Source organism: Periplaneta americana, chromosome 9 (genome assembly GCF_040183065.1).
Source record: "Periplaneta americana isolate PAMFEO1 chromosome 9, P.americana_PAMFEO1_priV1, whole genome shotgun sequence".
NCBI lineage: Eukaryota > Metazoa > Arthropoda > Insecta > Blattodea > Blattidae > Periplaneta > Periplaneta americana.
In genome coordinates, this window is record NC_091125.1 from 60,029,072 (window position 1) to 60,047,270 (window position 18,199).

General features: G+C 35.6%; 1 protein-coding gene across 1 annotated transcript; it reads left to right on the forward strand.

Annotated features, from left to right (window-relative positions):
• The first annotated feature begins 1,418 nt into the window (after positions 1-1,418).
• On the forward strand, positions 1,419-18,052 carry LOC138705982 (uncharacterized). Its single transcript, XM_069834832.1, has 4 exons — positions 1,419-1,558; positions 5,027-5,299; positions 9,816-10,408; positions 17,427-18,052. Exons 2-4 carry the CDS (start codon positions 5,048-5,050, stop codon positions 17,809-17,811), a joined length of 1,230 nt encoding a protein of 409 aa, XP_069690933.1. The 5' UTR covers positions 1,419-1,558; positions 5,027-5,047; the 3' UTR covers positions 17,812-18,052.
• The last annotated feature ends 147 nt before the right edge of the window (positions 18,053-18,199 follow it).

An 18,199-nucleotide genomic window follows, 5' to 3' on the forward strand; every position in this document is an offset into this window, starting at 1 on the left:
AGGCCCCCTTTATAGCTAACGCATTTGGAAACAATGTTTCAAAATCTTCTGAGATCGTCGTTAGTCACTTTGTTGCATTAGTTTATTTCTTGTATGTTCTGAGATTTCATCCTTTTTCAGTACTATCTTGAATCTGGCGTTTGGGGATAAAGGGAAGTGTTGAACTCGTGCGGAGTCTTTTGTTTCCAAAAATTCTAGATAAGTTAGAATACATGTGCCACATTTTGTTCTGATGGATCTGTTAATTACTATTATGCAATTATTCTCATTCTTCAGAGAATCCCACTGAGTAACCAGTCGGACAGTTTATCCCTGTTGAGCTACTCTCTGGTGGTCGAAAATGATCAACATAATATTCACATGCTTTTACGATTGACAGGTTTTATTTGCTATTGGAGACGGGCGTTTTTCATAACGGTGACTGTGCTACCGTTTTAGGGTCGCAGTCGTAGACCCAGGACAAACCATCCGTTATGATATGGTCATAAAAGCAGGTCAGGCCGTACCAGCAACCGTTATAGTCTGGTCACGAGTGAGGGGTCTCGGAACGAATTTTGCCACGACGCAGCGACTAGTCAAAACTGAACTAATCCACACTTAACCTTCAATTTCTCCAAAAGTTACTAGATGGTCTTGCATCACTTACTCATAGTTCTCTGTCCAATATCACAGATCCTTCATTACAAACCCAGCATTCTCCAAACTTCGCTCTTTTCCACCTGCCCCTTTGTCTTCGCATACGATTCACAGACACGGTATTTCTATGTCGTCTATCATCTGATATCTTCTCCTGCCCTGAACTTTTTTTCCTCATTCACCATTCCTCCGAGTGCATTCTTTAGTAGGCACTCTCTTCTTAGCCAGTGACCCAAACAATTTCTTCTTCTCTTCGGGATCACTTTGAGCATTATTCTTTCTTCACCCACTCTTTTCAGCAGAACTTCATTTCTTACTTTATTTATCCATTTCACAAGATCCATTATTCTCCATATCCACATTTCGAATGTTTCTAGTCGTTTCTTTTCACTTCGCCATAATGTCCATGTTTCTGTCTCATACAATGCAACACTCCACTTTACCAGTTCCTTCCTTAGTTCCTACTCCGGAGGTCTACAGAAAATGTTAACGACGTAAATTTATGTATCATTTCTGAAATAATACTGTGCGAGGTTTGTCAAAACCTTCGGTTACATAACGATACTGTATCAACTACCATATTACCTAGAATTGATGGAATTGGTCATTAGAGATCACATTTGGGGAGATAAGACCATGGATTCGCCAATGATTACCTGAAATGCTCCTTAAAGTTAGGCTATCTCTGCTACATTGGCGTTACAAGTCACCTGGATAAAACTCTCGAATTCATTCCCTAAAAAAATTCCATTTTTACGTAATTCCTAAATAGCATATACTTATCAGTGAACAACGTAGAAAGATAACGACACGATATAATGATAACGCTAGAAGAGAACGACTTGTAATGCATACAACATCGTAAGAAAAATCAGGTTATTTTCGCAACAAGAGGAAAGTGAAGATTTCTTCCAATACGAAGGTTAGTAGTGATTTCTTGTAACAGAATACGTGCAACAACAGTGGCAATAAAGGGAATGTATTGCTGATGGTAAGACGGCGATGGACTTGGCAAAATTGGCGATAGTGATTTTGCTTATGTTTGTGGTAACGATAGTGGGACTGAAGCTCATAATATTCACATATTGACGTTCATATTTATCCTCTATTGCTACATCTACCACATTCCGACAGTGATATTTCCCTTCGCGCCGAATTCAAGTAGTTGTGTAATAATATCTTATTAGCGAGATAGTGAGATATGGAATTTACGCCTGCTGAATGTATACAAGGTGTTTCACAAATGTAGGTACAAACTGCAGAAATGAAGATTGAAGTCGGGGGACTTCGGAGGCCATGATGTTGGTAAGCCATGACCGATTCACGTGTTGTGGAAGCTTGTGTCTATTCAGTGTGTCGTAATTCGTGTACCACAGCATTTGTCTTTCCCAAAGAGGAACATCATTCAGACGTTCGTGTACTTCATGTTACAAAAATGGAGGTACGTACTGCCATTAATTCTGCAAAGGAAGACATGTGGTTGCAAATATACGAGGCATATTCAGTTGGTGGCCACATTAATTATATATTTTGGAAACTATTGGTTTCTCTACCTATGTTCATGAGGTCTTTTGGTTTCTTTCATTGTCCTCTAGTCACACCTGCAATTTGTGCCTATAATTATGGAACACCCTATATATATATATATATATATATATATATAGCCTAATTATACTTATAATTTGTTAAGCTCTTTTCCACATTTTGAAATTTTGGAAAAACGGCTGAACGGATTTTAAGGAATGGCCCTTCTCATTTTGAAGCTTAGTATTTCAGGATATCGGACAATTTTTTTTTCCAGTACAGTGAAACCCGTCCAAAGCGGCCATCTGCAGTTACCTTGTAAAATGACCGTTTTATCAGGTGGCCGCTTAAGGGCCCTGAAAAAAAACTTGTTTTGTCAACATTGTAAATATCTGTGAGTTCATATTCCGGAAGAATTGAAGGCAGTCTATTTTTTCCATTCTTCAATAACATTGGTTGCAATGTGACCTCCTTCACCAGACACAGAACGAAATGCAATGTTATGCCGTTTTCTAAAGCACTCTAAACACTCATTACTAGCAACAAAATTGCTTACATTGAGTTCTTTGGCAATTTCAAAAGCTTGATCTTGAATCATAGGCCCACTTTCTGGCAATTTCTTCGCCCTCGCACACTTGAACCATTCGTAAACGAAATCGTTCACATTACTAAAAACAGATTCTCTCTTCCTTTTTGGTCACCACGCATATTTTTCTCCCATTCTTTTAATATTTCATCTTTATTCTTAATTATATTGTTTATTTGTGTCCTTCCAGATTTGAATATTTCTGCAATTTTTTTTCGCAGATGTTCCCTTCTCACTTTCTTCAATCCTCTAAATTTAACACCACTCTAGATTTATTGTTAGACATGATTTCTCTCTCAAACTAACTTCGCAGTTCCTCTCAATCAACTTAATGAAAAGAAGAAAAATAAAATTCGTAAAAGGTGGTCCAAATAGAGAAAGATGGAAAGAGGAGGAAAAATAAATTTAAAAAAATTCGAATGGTTAACTACCAATCTAAAACATACTGTGACATTTTCGATAGAAAAAGTCCGCGTGTCAATCCTTTAAAAACGAGTAAGAATTTATAGCTCTGCAGGGTCGGAATGGAAAGTGAAAAAAAGAGTCATGAAACAGTAACCAACTAACCCCATGATATGGAGGGTGTACTGTTGTACACTTACCTATTGTCCTCATGATATTGCTTCCTGTCCTCTAACCTTCGTAAAAATAGGTCAGATAGTATCCGTGAAAAGATTTTTTGTTGGACAGTGACTGATATAGTCAGGTTCCAATCCAAATCGACCCCGGCCGGAAAATCCAATTGGTTCCAGAGAAAATTGGCCTTTTGGCCAGGTGACCCCTTAAATGAAATGACCGCAAAGGCAGGGTTTATGACTCTTTTGTCACTTTCCACTCCGAACCATAGGCCCATTGCAGAAATATTCAAATCTGGAAGGACACAAATAAACAATATAATTAAGAATAAAGATGAAATATTAAAAGAATGGGAGAAAAATATGCGTGGTGACCAAAAAGGAAGAGAGAACTGTTTTTAGTAATGTGAACGATTTCGTTTACGAATGGTTCAAGTGTGCGAGGGCGAAGAAATTGCCAGAAAGTGGGCCTATGATTCAAGATCAAGCTTTTGAAATTGCCAAAGAACTCAATGTAAGCAATTTTGTTGCTAGTAATGGGTGTTTAGAGTGCTTTAGAAAACGGCATAACATTGCATTTCGTTCTGTGTCTGGTGAAGGAGGTCACATTGCAACCAATGTTAATGAAGAATGGAAAAAATAGACTGCCTTCAATTCTTCCGGAATATGAACTCACAGACATTTACAATTGTTCACGAAACAAGTTTTTTTTTTTCAGGGCCCTTAATCAAGCGGCCACCTGATAAAACGATCATTTTACAAGGTAACTTCAGATGGCCTCTTTGGACGGGTTTCACTGTACATCCTGTATTGTTAATCTCATGGCTGAATTAGCCTATGTAATATTTTGCTGTCATATTTAAGCTAACATACCTTTAATATTTTTGTATTTTTCTGTATACATTGCGACTGCATTTGGCAATTATAAATCATGACATCGTACGCACAGCTCATACATATCATGATTTTTATCTTAATTTCAGCAAAGAGATAATTTTTGTAACCTAATTTGTTCCATTCTAGTGTAATTAGCCTGTTTGTAGCTCCATCATAGGTCTCCTATAGAGGAAATGTAGGCAATACTTTTGGTGTAATTTGTCACCATTCACAACCATTACCAAAATATGTGACATAAGCAATTCTGAAACCACTGCCACCTTTGTACTGTGCTCCAACCACGAGAAAGTCTCTGCGGAATGAAACGGAGCGGGGTAATGCTGTGAATGAATGTTGATGTCATAAGGTCACACACGTGGGTACTCGTATCTCTATTGGCTCGCCCTCACAGGACAAACAATAACATTGTTACACGCATATTTATACTATCCTAGTTACATAATTAGATCACTGTTAATCTCCTGGTCTTTTAATCCCTCCATATAGGAAATAACATATACAGGAGAGCGCATGGTTTTCAAACTGACGTTATAACGATGATATTATCTATCTGCTTCACTCAAATAGATGATGCAATAATAAGCACATTTCTTTCACGGTTGATCTCCTGGTTGGAGAAAAGTAACATAAGTTTCTAATAAATAGCTAATTGGCTCTTTAATCTATTAATGGTTATACATATGATTATATTAAATTTCTTTAAGATAAATATTGAATAAATTCCTCTCAAATTAGAATCAGCAGCAACAAAATTTTACTTTGTATTGAAGTGATTATCATATTATCACATCCACTTACTTTATTTCAGGTAAAGTCGTACTCTGGCAGCATGGCAGGAAGCAACGAGATCTCTAAGCCGAAATGGTTGAATACTGCTTTCTTTGAGAGCGCTCTGAGATCTGCAGAAGAAGAAAACATCACAGTAATTTCTAGCGAGGTGAAGGCAGCGACAGCAGTTGGAGACAATTATGGAAGTGACATGTACAGAGCCTTTGTCAAATTTAAGCGAGGGTCTGAAACAGAAGAAATATCGATCATCGTTAAAGCTTCAAAAGATTTGTCTCAAGAAATATATGCTAAGGTATTTTCATTTACTATTGAAAGGAAAATAAATTTTATGATGATTTCCGTTATATGTGACTACTTTTGCGTAGTACAGTAGTGCCGTTTTAGTTTCGGCACACTATGTTCATTTTTTTCTTTCCCTTTTCTTTCTTTCTTTTCTATTCTTGTTATTTTCTTTTTATTATTAGTTACCCTCACCTTTCATAGGTGGCTTCACTTCTTGTCCATTTTTAGTCTTTATTTCTCCTTTAGATAGCTTGTTTTATTTCCGCCATTATTGCTCTCTCATTCCTCACGTATAAGGTGCTAATTTAGTTATCACGTGTCTTGGGGTTTGAATGTGATTGGTCATTTTTGCATTAATTATTCATTAGCGTCGGTTTTTCTGGGGGAGAATTTACATACAGTTCAGTCTTGGGGAGCGACTCGTTGAGGAAGGTTGGACCACAGTTGGGAGAGCTGTGGGTTGGTGTTACGACTATCCGTGAGGGGACCACGGATAACCCAGTTCGGGAGGAACGTGGACTGATGTAGTCTGGGTTCGAACGGGGTTCGTGACTTACTACAGGCGGAAACGTAACCGAGCTGCGGTGATGTACGCTGTGTGTATATAGAGGTATGAGTGTCGAAGAGAGACCATTATTGAGTTGGTTTCGAGACTGGCATACCAGGAAGCTAAACAGGTTTTCATATGTTAGTAATGTTAAGTTTATTAGGATTCATAGAAGGATTTTGATTTCATAAGGAGTATGAAAGAATAAGTTGGCATTCGTCAAGGGTTTTACATTGGTTGTGTAATAGTGATTTCTACTATATCAGACAAGTTGGGACTTGTCTAGCAAACTACTAATAATTACAAACTATGAGTAGGCCTACAGATGGCGTTACTAGTTTGTATAATGGCGAATGCCAGTCCAGTCACATTTAGTGGCAAGCCAGTGTCTATACGTTGGTGAATTCTCAGTGATTATACTTTACTGGAGACCTTGGTTCACTTCCATCTTTCTAAAGTGTTATTAATAAATGTTGACAGAGAGTGTTAATGATTTATATGGAGTGTTTTCTTTGTATCACCTCACCAAAGAGACAGTCGACCATATCATACCTTTCGACGGCAGGGTAATACTTTATTGTTTAAGTATTGTTTATTTAGTACTTTTACCAACTTACAAAGTAAAGTTAATTCACCGTTGCACAGTATATTGATATAAGTTATTACTTAAATTCGACTGTAGTAACAAATCAAATTATTGTATTTTGTCCAATGCCCATGGATTGTATGATATAACATCATCCTGTTTTTTTTTTTATTTTGAAACGTTACCGGGCGGCAGAATATAGTATTAATCAAATAAATGAAATAAATACTAATATATAGATTTCCAGAAAAGCATTACTTTCGAAATTTGAAGCTGTACTTCCCCATTCGACGGGATACCAGGTATTGCCCCCACATGTGACTTGGTAGCGTAAGAGAGACGCGCAGACTATATTGATTATAACTAGACTTGGAATTTTTAGGCACACAGGGTGCTATTCATAGACATTTCGCTAGCCCGGGCTACGAGCGTGCTAAACAGGATTCATATGATATCATATAGATTATACTGATTTATGAATACGAAAAACCTTAGTTCGCTGATCATCCACAGAAAGCCCGCGCTAAGAATTCTATGAATACGGCCCTTAAAAACTAACTTTTAGGCACCTAAAATAGGCTCTGATTTTATCAACATAGGCACTAAAAACATAGATTTAGGCACCTTAAAACAGAATTTCAAGCAGTTAAAATACTATTTACACAGCTAAAATGTAATTTCTGTCCACACAAACTAGAGTAACTATAAAAATGTAATTAATTTTTTAGTATTAAGCATTACGATATACAGTGACAAACAAAAACGGTAAACAAATATTGTGGTTAGAAACTTTATTTTTGTTAAGTTTTAAATTATGAATAGGCCTACCGGTACGTAATTTTTAATAAATTCGTCGGGCCTCATTGCTCTAAGGCTGCTAATACGTAAGTGCTCATATTACAATTAAATTAATTACCAATGAATTTACAATTAACACATTATTCATAATTGGCATTACAATACATAACAACTTTTTTCTCTAATTTTCTTTTGTGAAACTTTGCCTTTTCTTAGACAGAACCATTTTACAAGCGAAAAAATACTTCCCAATGATACCGGAGCAATGGATGCATATTTAAATGTACTAATATTTGCAATGCTTCTCTTTCTTCTTCTTTTTTTTTCTTTTTTGCTCTTGTGTGTTATTTATTGGTTTGAATTAAGTTACTTACTGTATTTAGTGAACTATCCTTGTAAATTTTATGTTATGTTATTGGCTATGTCCACACCGTACACGAGCCTGGCTCTTACGGTAGTGATTAGAAACACTTTTGTTTTATAAATTTAATTTGTACTCACTAGCTAGCTAGTTAGATAAATAAATAAAAATAAATAAATTTAAAAAACAACAGAAGTAAATCTATTCCTTCATTCGATTATCGGAAATACGAATAAACTAATATATATAAAAAATATAAAGCGTTTATACTTGAAGCAATGCTTATTTAACAGTACTTGTATTAATTTCATGTTGTAATATGCCGATAAGTTGTTAATATTTGACTATAATTATTTATTTACTGTGCCAAGCGAAGGTGGCACAGTAAATAAATAATTATAGTCAAAAGTACTTGTATTAATTTGTTACTTTATAAGGTTAGAAAATAATGTGTAAATAACTTATTTTAGTCATATTACAAACAGGAGTGTGTCCAATAAGAAGACGCCTATATACCCAATAGTATTTTCTAAATTCCGAACGCTCTATAGTAGTATTCCTTTTTAACACTTCCTCTTGTGATAAACCACTCCATGGTGGCCGAAAAAAAACATGACCTTCACACTGCTTCCTGTTTGCCTTATCTTCTTTAGACTCGTAACACATTACACCAAGGACCTGAACTATGTGTGGAGACAGCTAGCAATGCTTTCATCTTCACAATATAGCGGGAAAAATGTCACCACACAGTGAAGCTATCTCTATATAGATAATTGAAACACAAACTTTATTACGCCATACGGAATGCAGTTTGGTATGAGCTGATAGAAATAAAGTTATACAAACTTAAACTGACTTCCTATTAATAATTTTATTATTCAATTTATTGTATTCACCTAATATAAATTTTATAGGCTACAATTCGGATAGGTTACCTGTGGGACGACGTGGTGCGGGTAGCTGTGTTTTCAAAACATTGCTAGTCGACCAATGTCAGCTATGCCTTATTTCGAGTATTACTCCGTGTTAAGGAAAAACATTTTCCATAGCTCGACAAACGCATTACATATTTCTCGCTGTAGTGTGTAACTAAGATGCACTGAGATGTCTGTACTTCGTTTTACTGTCACAATTGTAGACTCAGGAATCACAATCAATAATGATTTTTCACATGAAATCAGGGCATCGGTGGATACTGCCAGCATGCCACGTATAATCTGCAAGTAGTTTTACTTTGGTCTGCAGTGAGGAAATCTCGGAACGAATGTAGTCGAGAAACGGAATGGTAAGATTGTAAATATGAATTGATTCCACTGAAGCAAATGAAATTCACGGTTCACTTTGATTCTCAATACATTTTATTCGACGATCTTGAATCATTGACCGCTATTAACTTCTCCATTGTGCATCGTTTTCTTCAAATTATTATTATAATTTCTATTACGAATTATTTCACTTATAACAAATTTTAAATATGCAAGTTACTCATATTCTTTCCCTTTGATGAAGATTGATTGGGATCACTCAGCAGCCACATACTAATATGCATTGTGGTAATGATCTTGGTAAGAATTAAATCAAATACCTCCAGTGTATCAACAAGCATAATACATGGCAGACGTGGCTCTGTTGCCCAAGTAAAGGCAACTCGTCTAGAGAAGACAACCCGAACAACCATCCTGCTTGCTCAGGTACAGAGAGGTGGCAGCCCTACCACTGAGTTAGCTCTGCGCAACGCTCGTGACCAGAGTAAATACTCGTATACTAAGCCTAAAAAGAATAACTGGAATGTCTCCTAGTCCTAGGCATCTCTCTCGTTTACAACAGAAAGTCATTTAATACAGGGAATGAGGATATATTAGGCTAAGGATGCCAATCTCGCATCCTGCTACAGACTTTAATACAAATCAGCAGAAAGAAGATTTCTTGGATGTCCAAGGAGAATGCGGAAAGAATCTAGTCTATTTCGGCTAGTTCGTAGGCCGAAACAGAAGACTTTCCTGCTCCATGAAGAATTGATGATGACGATGATGATGAAATATAGAAAGACTTCTATAAAATGTGTAGCCTATTTTTCTTCAATTAAAAATGAAATATCTGTAAAATACTGCAAAGCATTATATCACAATCACAATTCACGTTATCATTACCGAACATAATAGTCACGTTTCACAAAATCAACATCTGTAGCATATATTTGCTGTAAATTAAAGTTGTTTTTATCATTGTTGCAGGTTTTAGGTGCAATGAATGTGTTCATCCAGGAAGCGGCTGCTTTCGCCATCGTCTTCCCGGCAATGTACAACTTACTGAACGAGGTGCCTTCCATAAGTAACCAGCCTTTCGCTGCAAAATATTTCTATTCGCATTCGGATGAAACCGTTTCGTCAATAGTATTGCAAGATCTAAAAGTTGAAGGCTTCCGACTTGCAGACAACAGAACATCTGGTCTAGATTTGAAACACTGTCTTCTTGTCATGAAAACGATTGCACGTTTTCATGCAGCTTCCTTGGTTTTGTACCAAAATGATCCTAAAATGTTTGAACCATTCATGGATAACATATTTTCTATAGATAAGGATATAGGAATAGGGGAAATGTTTGCAGAAAATGTCAATAAAGTCGCAAAAGAAGTGGAAACATGGCCAGATTATAGAGAAAAGATTCTACAAAAGCTACACAACATCCGTGACACTGTGATGGAACAATGGCGTAAAGCAATCACCAGAAACGACGAAGAATTCAATGTTCTCTGTCATGGAGATCTGTGGCTCAACAACATGATGTTCCGCTACTCTGACGACACGGGAGAAGTCGAGGAAGTCAGGTTAGTTCTACATTATAAGACATTATACTTATTTTTCCTGTTTTCACTCTGGTAAAGCAACAATTAACCACGCAGTCATTATTTTAAGATATAAGATTATTCTACTGATAAATTTGAGACCATTAAACACACTCGTTTTAAATATTTAACGTTGAAATATCGTATTGGAACTAAAATAACGTTTTTATCACACCAACACGAGAAGTAGTAGCCTATTTTCAATTACAATTTTTTTTTAAGTTCGACTTTCCAGTATGTGTAGGCCTACCGAAAAACACTGTTACGATTCACTTTTCGGCACATGTACTGTAAAGGCGTCATAGAAACTCAAATAATTCAATGACAGTAGCACATCTAAATTTAAAAAAAGTCACAATAGACATAGGAAATTACTATTTCCCAATTCTTTTTCCCTCTCTCTTGTACGTCGCAGGAACACGAAGACTTACACTGCAGCCTGAGGATTTGTTTTCTAACATTAAAGTTAAAGTAAAATTATGCAAAGTAATGAATCTTACTCCAGAAAGGGAAAGAATCTTAGATATGTCTCGTATTTTCGTCACATGTAACATCTTTTGATATTGTATAGAAGAGAAAGGCTAATCTTATAGAGTTAATTGTTGCATTATTATATAACTTAAATTAACATTAGATGTTCATACAGCCATTATTAAAAATAGACAGTATAACGACCTGAATACCAACACCTGTAACGTCACAATCCTACGAAAGACAGCAATTGACATCATATATCCCATAATAAGTAGTTATTGAATTTAATTAATTCAAATACAGTTTCCGTACTTCCGTGCGCTAACAAAATTATACGTAACTACTAGTAGAACCTAAGTTTCTTTCCCGTACTCGCGTCGAAATTCACTTGTATGGGGAAGCTACGTAAATAATTATATTTTCACCCCTGATATAATTTTATATCAATTTTATTTCACATTTTCCCATACACGACATACTGTATTTCTTGCCAATTTCAGCTCACAGTAGGTTTCCATCATGATATGGCTCATATGCATAGCCCTACAAAAAAAAAAAAAAGAAGAAAATCCTTGAACAGTACTGATATCGTTATTCGATTTTAATTGTGAAATCTAAGGCAGTGGTCATCAGCACAGTGCACTCTCGGTCCTGTCTCTTTTACCCGCGGCAAGACATTGCACTAGTGTGCATCCGTGACTGCTGGCGGGTATGCTTTCTCCATCTCCTTTCTGCAAGACGGTGCATATTCCGATACACTCCTTACCCATTTCAGCGAGTGTTGACGACCACTGCTCTAAGGCATACAATTGGAAAACAAAGTGGCTGCTACTTCCTTAAGTTGGAATACCTCATGGAAAATGGGTATGCTTGTGTGTTGTAATGGATACATTGCTTCGCCATTGCACAACATAACCCGAGTACGGCCACGTGTAGGTCAAGTTGGAAAGGAAAATATTTACATAAAAATTATAAGATAACACTGCAAAAAAAAATAAATATATCAAACATAATATAAAACTGCAATTAATCAGAAGATGTAATACCTAAAGAAAAAATTGCTAACAGTCGTGGCGGTCGCCGATGTAGCTTTCAGGCCAAGGACAGGTCCTTTACTGCAAACCCAGTATTCTCAAATTTTCCTTATTTTCTTCCTTCCTCTTAGTTTCCGCATACAATCCATACTTATATCTTCATTTTGTACATCATCTGATACCTTCTTCTACCCCGAACTCTTTCCCTTACTACAACATTCCTTCTTGTGCATCCTTTAGCAGGCAGCTTTTTCTGGTCATAATATATTGTAATTACTATTATTATTAATATTAGTCTATTATTATTATTATTATTATTATTATTATTATTATTATTATACCTTAGGTTAAAGTAGGGTTCAATACATTTGAATATACTATAATAATAATAATAATAATAATAATAATAATAATAATAATAATAATAATAATAATAATAATATCTTATTAATATATATTATATAAAATAAGCCATATTAATATATAATATAATAATATAATATAATATAATATAATATAATATAATATAATATAATATAATATAATATAATATAATATAATATAAAATATAATATTAATGCATATTACATAACACTCCTATAATATTATTACTATTATCGTTATTATTACTACTATTATTATTTTAATCATTATTATTATTATTACTATTATTAAATCCTGTTCATATTATGATGGTGGTGATAATTCTTGAGATGATATCAATGGTGCTGCTGTAATCCCTTCTGTCTCTTCTGCAAATCTTAATGGCATACTACAGTAGTGGTTGACCGTCATTGTACCTATCTTCCTGGTAATGGGAATTTATTGGAAAATTTTAACCCTATTAATCATTTCTTCGCATCTCGTACAGAATATCTGATATATTTTTTACCATCCTTTAGTTTATTTCGTATCCTCTTCTTACTGTAGTAATCCGAGAAATCTCCCCAGGCGCCAGAATTTTTATATAATTTCTCTTTTTCTCTTAATAATACTCACACCAGCTCCGTATGTTACCGAATTTATATAATAATCTTGTTCCTATCCCTGTACTCCTTTGCATGCGCAACCGCAATCTAATCCCGACCACTCAAGCCGGATTCCGACCGGGAGCGCAGCTACACGAACAGCTGATACGGGTGCTCACTCCCATTGAAGAGGTTTATACACGTAAACACTACAGCATTTGTTACGTACATTTCATTTAGTTAAATAGTTGTAGTGCTTCTGTTTTTTATTGTTTAGTGTGTAGTGTTTATTGTCTAGATTCACTGCTATGTTCTGTTTGTGAAAATGCTGCCTGTTAGAAGCAAACTGAAAGGTCGGGTATGCATTCGCAGTCGCGAGAAGTCGTGAGCAATGTGTAGCGGTTTATGAAGATAGCGTCGGAAGAAAAAACGTAACAAATGTTGGGAAACTTGTAGCAGAGTTTACCGTTGTCTGAGAGCTGTGTTAGCCAAATAATAAGGGAGAGTAAAGACATTGACAATCGGCGCCGAAATCAACTGTGGACAACTTTAATGAAGCTGTCATAAGACGAAACAAAGCACGAGTTCTACATTTCACAGAAATAGCGGCCCACACTAAAAAAATAGATATATTATTGAAATTGAAAGACTATCGACTTTCAGGGAGGTATCTTGACTTTAAGGAAAGTTATTTTCAAATTAGGATTTCATTGGAAAAAAACACAAAATAATCGAAAAATTGTGATGGAGCATCATAGCATTAGCGCCAAAAGTTTGCAGTATTTGAGGAAAATAAAGAAGTACAGAGAAGAAGGCCGCCCTATCATTCACATGGATGATGATGATGATGATGATGATGATGATGATGATGATGATGAGGAGGATGGGAAAGGTAACAGTGAAGCACTGATGAACATTACCGGTATTTCCGCATGAGTATATTTCATTGTTAATTAGTGATTAACTGTTAAATATAATGATTCGATTGCTGCTCATTGTATTTCCACATTAGTGTTTATTAGTGACTATTGTTCCGAACTGCTTCTCATTCTATTTCCACATTAGTTTACTTCTTTATTGTTTATTATTGTTCCGAACTCCTGCTCATTGTATTTCCATTAGTTTACTACTTCAGTGTTTATTAGTGACGATTGTTCCGAACTGCTGCTCATTGTATTTACACATTAGTTTACTTCTTTAGTGTTTATTAATGTTCCGAACTCCTGCTCATTGTATTTCCACATTAGCTTACTTCTTTAGTGTTTATTATTGTTCCGAACTGCTGCTCATTGTATTTACACATTAGTTTACTTCTTTAGTGTTTATTATTGTTCCGAACTCCTACTCATTGTATTTTCATTAGTTTACTACTTTAGTGTTTATTAGTGACTATTGTTCCGAACTGCTGCTCATTGTATTTCCACATTAGTTTACATCTTTAGTGTTTATTATTGTTCCGAACTCCTGCTCATTGTGTTTCCATGTTAGTTTACTTCTTTAGTGTTTATTATTGTTCCGAACTGCTGCTCATTGTATTTCCATGTTAGTTTACTTCTTTAGTGTTTATTATTGTTCCGAACTCCTGCTCATTGTATTTCCACATTAGTTTACTTCTTTAGTGTTTATTATTGTTCCGAACTGCTGCTCATTGTATTTCCACATTAGTTTACATCTTTAGTGTTTATTATTGTTCCGAACTCCTGCTCATTGTATTTCCATTAGTTTACTACTTTAGTGTTTATTAGTGACGATTGTTCCGAACTGCTGCTCATTGTTTTTCCACATTAGTTTACTTCTTTAGTGTTTATTATTGTTCCGAACTCCTGCTCATTGTATTTCCACATTAGCTTACTTCTTTAGTGTTTATTATTGTTCCGAACTGCTGCTCATTGTATTTACACGTTAGTTTACTTCTTTTGTGTTTATTATTGTTCCGAACTCCTGCTCATTGTATTTCCATTAGTTTACTACTTTAGTGTTTATTAGTGACTATTGTTCCGAACTGCTGCTCATTGTATTTCCACATTAGCTTACATCTTTAGTGTTTATTATTGTTCCGAACTCCTGCTCATTGTATTTCCATTAGTTTACTACTTTAGTGTTTATTAGTGACGATTGTTCCGAACTGCTGCTCATTGTTTTTCCACATTAGTTTACTTCTTTAGTGTTTATTATTGTTCCGAACTCCTGCTCATTGTATTTCCAAATTAGCTTACTTCTTTAGTGTTTATTATTGTTCCGAACTGCTGCTCATTGTATTTACACATTAGTTTACTTCTTTAGTGTTTATTATTGTTCCGAACTCCTGCTCATTGTATTTCCATTAGTTTACTACTTTAGTGTTTATTAGTGACGATTGTTCCGAACTGCTGCTCATTGTTTTTCCACATTAGTTTACTTCTTTAGTGTTTATTATTGTTCCGAACTCCTGCTCATTGTATTTCCACATTAGCTTACTTCTTTAGTGTTTATTATTGTTCCAAACTGCTGCTCATTGTATTTACACATTAGTTTACTTCTTTAGTGTTTATTATTGTTCCGAACTCCTGCTCATTGTATTTCCATTAGTTTACTACTTTAGTGTTTATTAGTGACGATTGTTCCGAACTGCTTCTCATTGTATTTCCATGTTAGTTTACTTCTTTAGTGTTTATTAGTGACTATTGTTCCGGAGTATGAAGTGAACACAGTGACAGGAGCTCAAAATTATGCAGACGCCGCAACGTGCGAGAGAGACTTCATTTCTAATATGACTGTATTTCCCTCCCTCCATTTATAAGAAGCTCCCTCCATCTCGGATCGGTCTCCCTCCCACAGTGGAATATTCTCCTCTCTCGCGTCGACGAGCTGTCACCATAAAGTAACTGGGCTGTACGTGGCTCGGTACATCCGTGCTGCCTCTCGACCGTTTCCACCTGCTTGGCCATACACGAACACCATCTCGGCTTGTTCCTGGATTGAATACCTGACCATTGTGCTTCTACTATGCTTAAATCACACTATCTGCAACACACAAAAGGCACACTGCAAGTTATGAGAGAATGTCGTCAGTGCCATATACTGTGAAAACTATGCATTTCCGCACACAAGGTGATATGAATTATTGTAAATAATTGATTAAATGGCGATCTTACTCGTGTTAATTACGTAAGCATGTGCGGCTTACAGCTGTTTCGGTGCTACTTGACACCATCCTCAGAGCCTTCTGTGTCTCGGCGCCATTTCAATTTCGCTGCCTGTTGTGTGGGTGCGTTCGTGTGGTGAAGAGTTGTGTCAAATAGTGTGTGTGTTCTGAAATTGATCTGTGTGTTGAGAATTTGATTAGGGTGTGTTTTAGTTTGTCTGTATATTCCATAGTGTTCTAGTGTGTTGAGTTTTTGGTTTTTGGGTTGTATGTGTAGGATTTCCATGTCTGTGTTTATGTTATTGTATGTGTGGTTAGCATTAGTTATGTGTTCGGAATATGTAGATGTATTGTATAATATACAACATCATAAGGAAGACAAAACAAAAACTCAACAAACACAAAAAAACACAAAACACAACACAAACACAAGAACATAAGAAATGTATCACACTAATATACGAAAACAAAAACACACACAAGATCGCATCCTCATTCAGAAAACAAAAATACAACATAGCATACAGAACAGAAAACACACTACAAAGACATCTCAACACATAAACAACACAAACAAATAAATACAACCACACAGGTGTATACAAACTCACATGCAATAGTTGCGACAGTTTCTACATTGGACAGACAGGCAGATCATTCCAAACTCGATACAAAGAACACATTAAAGCAATAACCAGAGGACACATTACATCTACATATGCCGAACACATAACTAATGCTAACCACACATACAATAACATGAATACAGACATGGAAATCCTACACATACAAATCAAAAAGCAAAAACCAAAAACTCAACACACTAGAACAATATGAAATATACAGACACACTAAAACACACCCTAATCAAATTATCAACACACAGATCAATTTCAGAACACACACTATTTGACACAACTCTTCAGCACACGAACGCACCCACACAACAGGTAGCGAAGTTGAGATGGCGCCGAGACACAGAAGGCTCTGAGGATGGTGTCAAGTAGCACCGAAACAGCTGTAAGCCGCACATGCTTACGTAATTAACACGAGTAAGATCGCCATTTAATCAATTATTTATATTCATGTGTTAAAAGTAGTGTACAAAAGATTCAACTTGGATGAAATACTGTGCTCCATTTTCACTCAGGAATCACCCCTTGAAGTCTTGCAGTTTGTCGGTGGACATAAAACTCAACCAGTATAAGCATAATTTCCTCTCCAATATTCTATTCTTACAAATATTACTTCCAGCTATAGCAGCCATAAAGAAAATATATTCGTTTTCTATTTTACAAATATGTTATATATCTTATAGTCAGTAATTGTCAATACAAGCTTCATGCTTCGTTGAAGAATGCGACAATAATTAATTTCTAGGTATTCATATTTTGTTCCAGATTTGTTGATTTCCAATTGACTTACTGGACATCGCCAGCCGTGGATCTGCAGTATTTCATTCATACGAGTGCATCAGCTGAAGCACTAGAACATTCCGAACTGATGATACAGGAATACTATAACACACTCTGCGGGATCCTGGCGCTGTTGAAGCACCCACATCTTCAGCCCACGATGGCTCTGATTAATAGAGAATTAGAGACTAGAGGTCTTTACGCAGTGCTCAGTACAATCGTGTGTCGCAACATCGTTTTTGTGGACAGGAGCAAGATTCCTGATCTCGAAAAGATGACTAAAGAAAGCGACACACTCCAATTGAGTGAAGTATACAAAGAGTCATTGAAGAAGTTGTTACCTCTATTTGAAGTAAAAGGATGGATATGAATTTATACATATTGTTAAAAAACAATAGATACATTCTTGTACTCTCTAAATCTACGCTTCTGATAGCGTATATTCTGAGGATATTAGGTAATGTTATTAAATTTTATTGGAACCTGATTTATGGAGAAATAAGAAAAAATAATTTTTCGATTTATTAATGTATTCAATGAACACATTTAATGTATGTACAAATGAGTAAGTTAGAATGAAAAATCCCATTAAATTTAAATTGGATAACGCATATTATGTTCATTTTACACACTACAGAGAACTCGCAGTTACGTATGTGTTTCAATTGCTTTTTAAATCCGCAGACGGAACAAGAAACTATCTTTTAAATAATATACACGTTTACGCATGCACTCGTAATAATAGCATATTTCTCTTT

Excerpts from the sequence above, each read along its gene's own strand:
- LOC138705982 (XM_069834832.1), top strand. The coding sequence starts at position 5,048 with ATGGCAGGAAGCAACGAGATCTCTAAGCCGAAATGGTTGAATACTGCT. Across the intron at positions 5,300-9,815 it reads CTCAAGAAATATATGCTAAG|GTTTTAGGTGCAATGAATGT; the intron begins GTATTTTCATTT and ends TCATTGTTGCAG. Across the intron at positions 10,409-17,426 it reads GGAGAAGTCGAGGAAGTCAG|ATTTGTTGATTTCCAATTGA; the intron begins GTTAGTTCTACA and ends ATTTTGTTCCAG.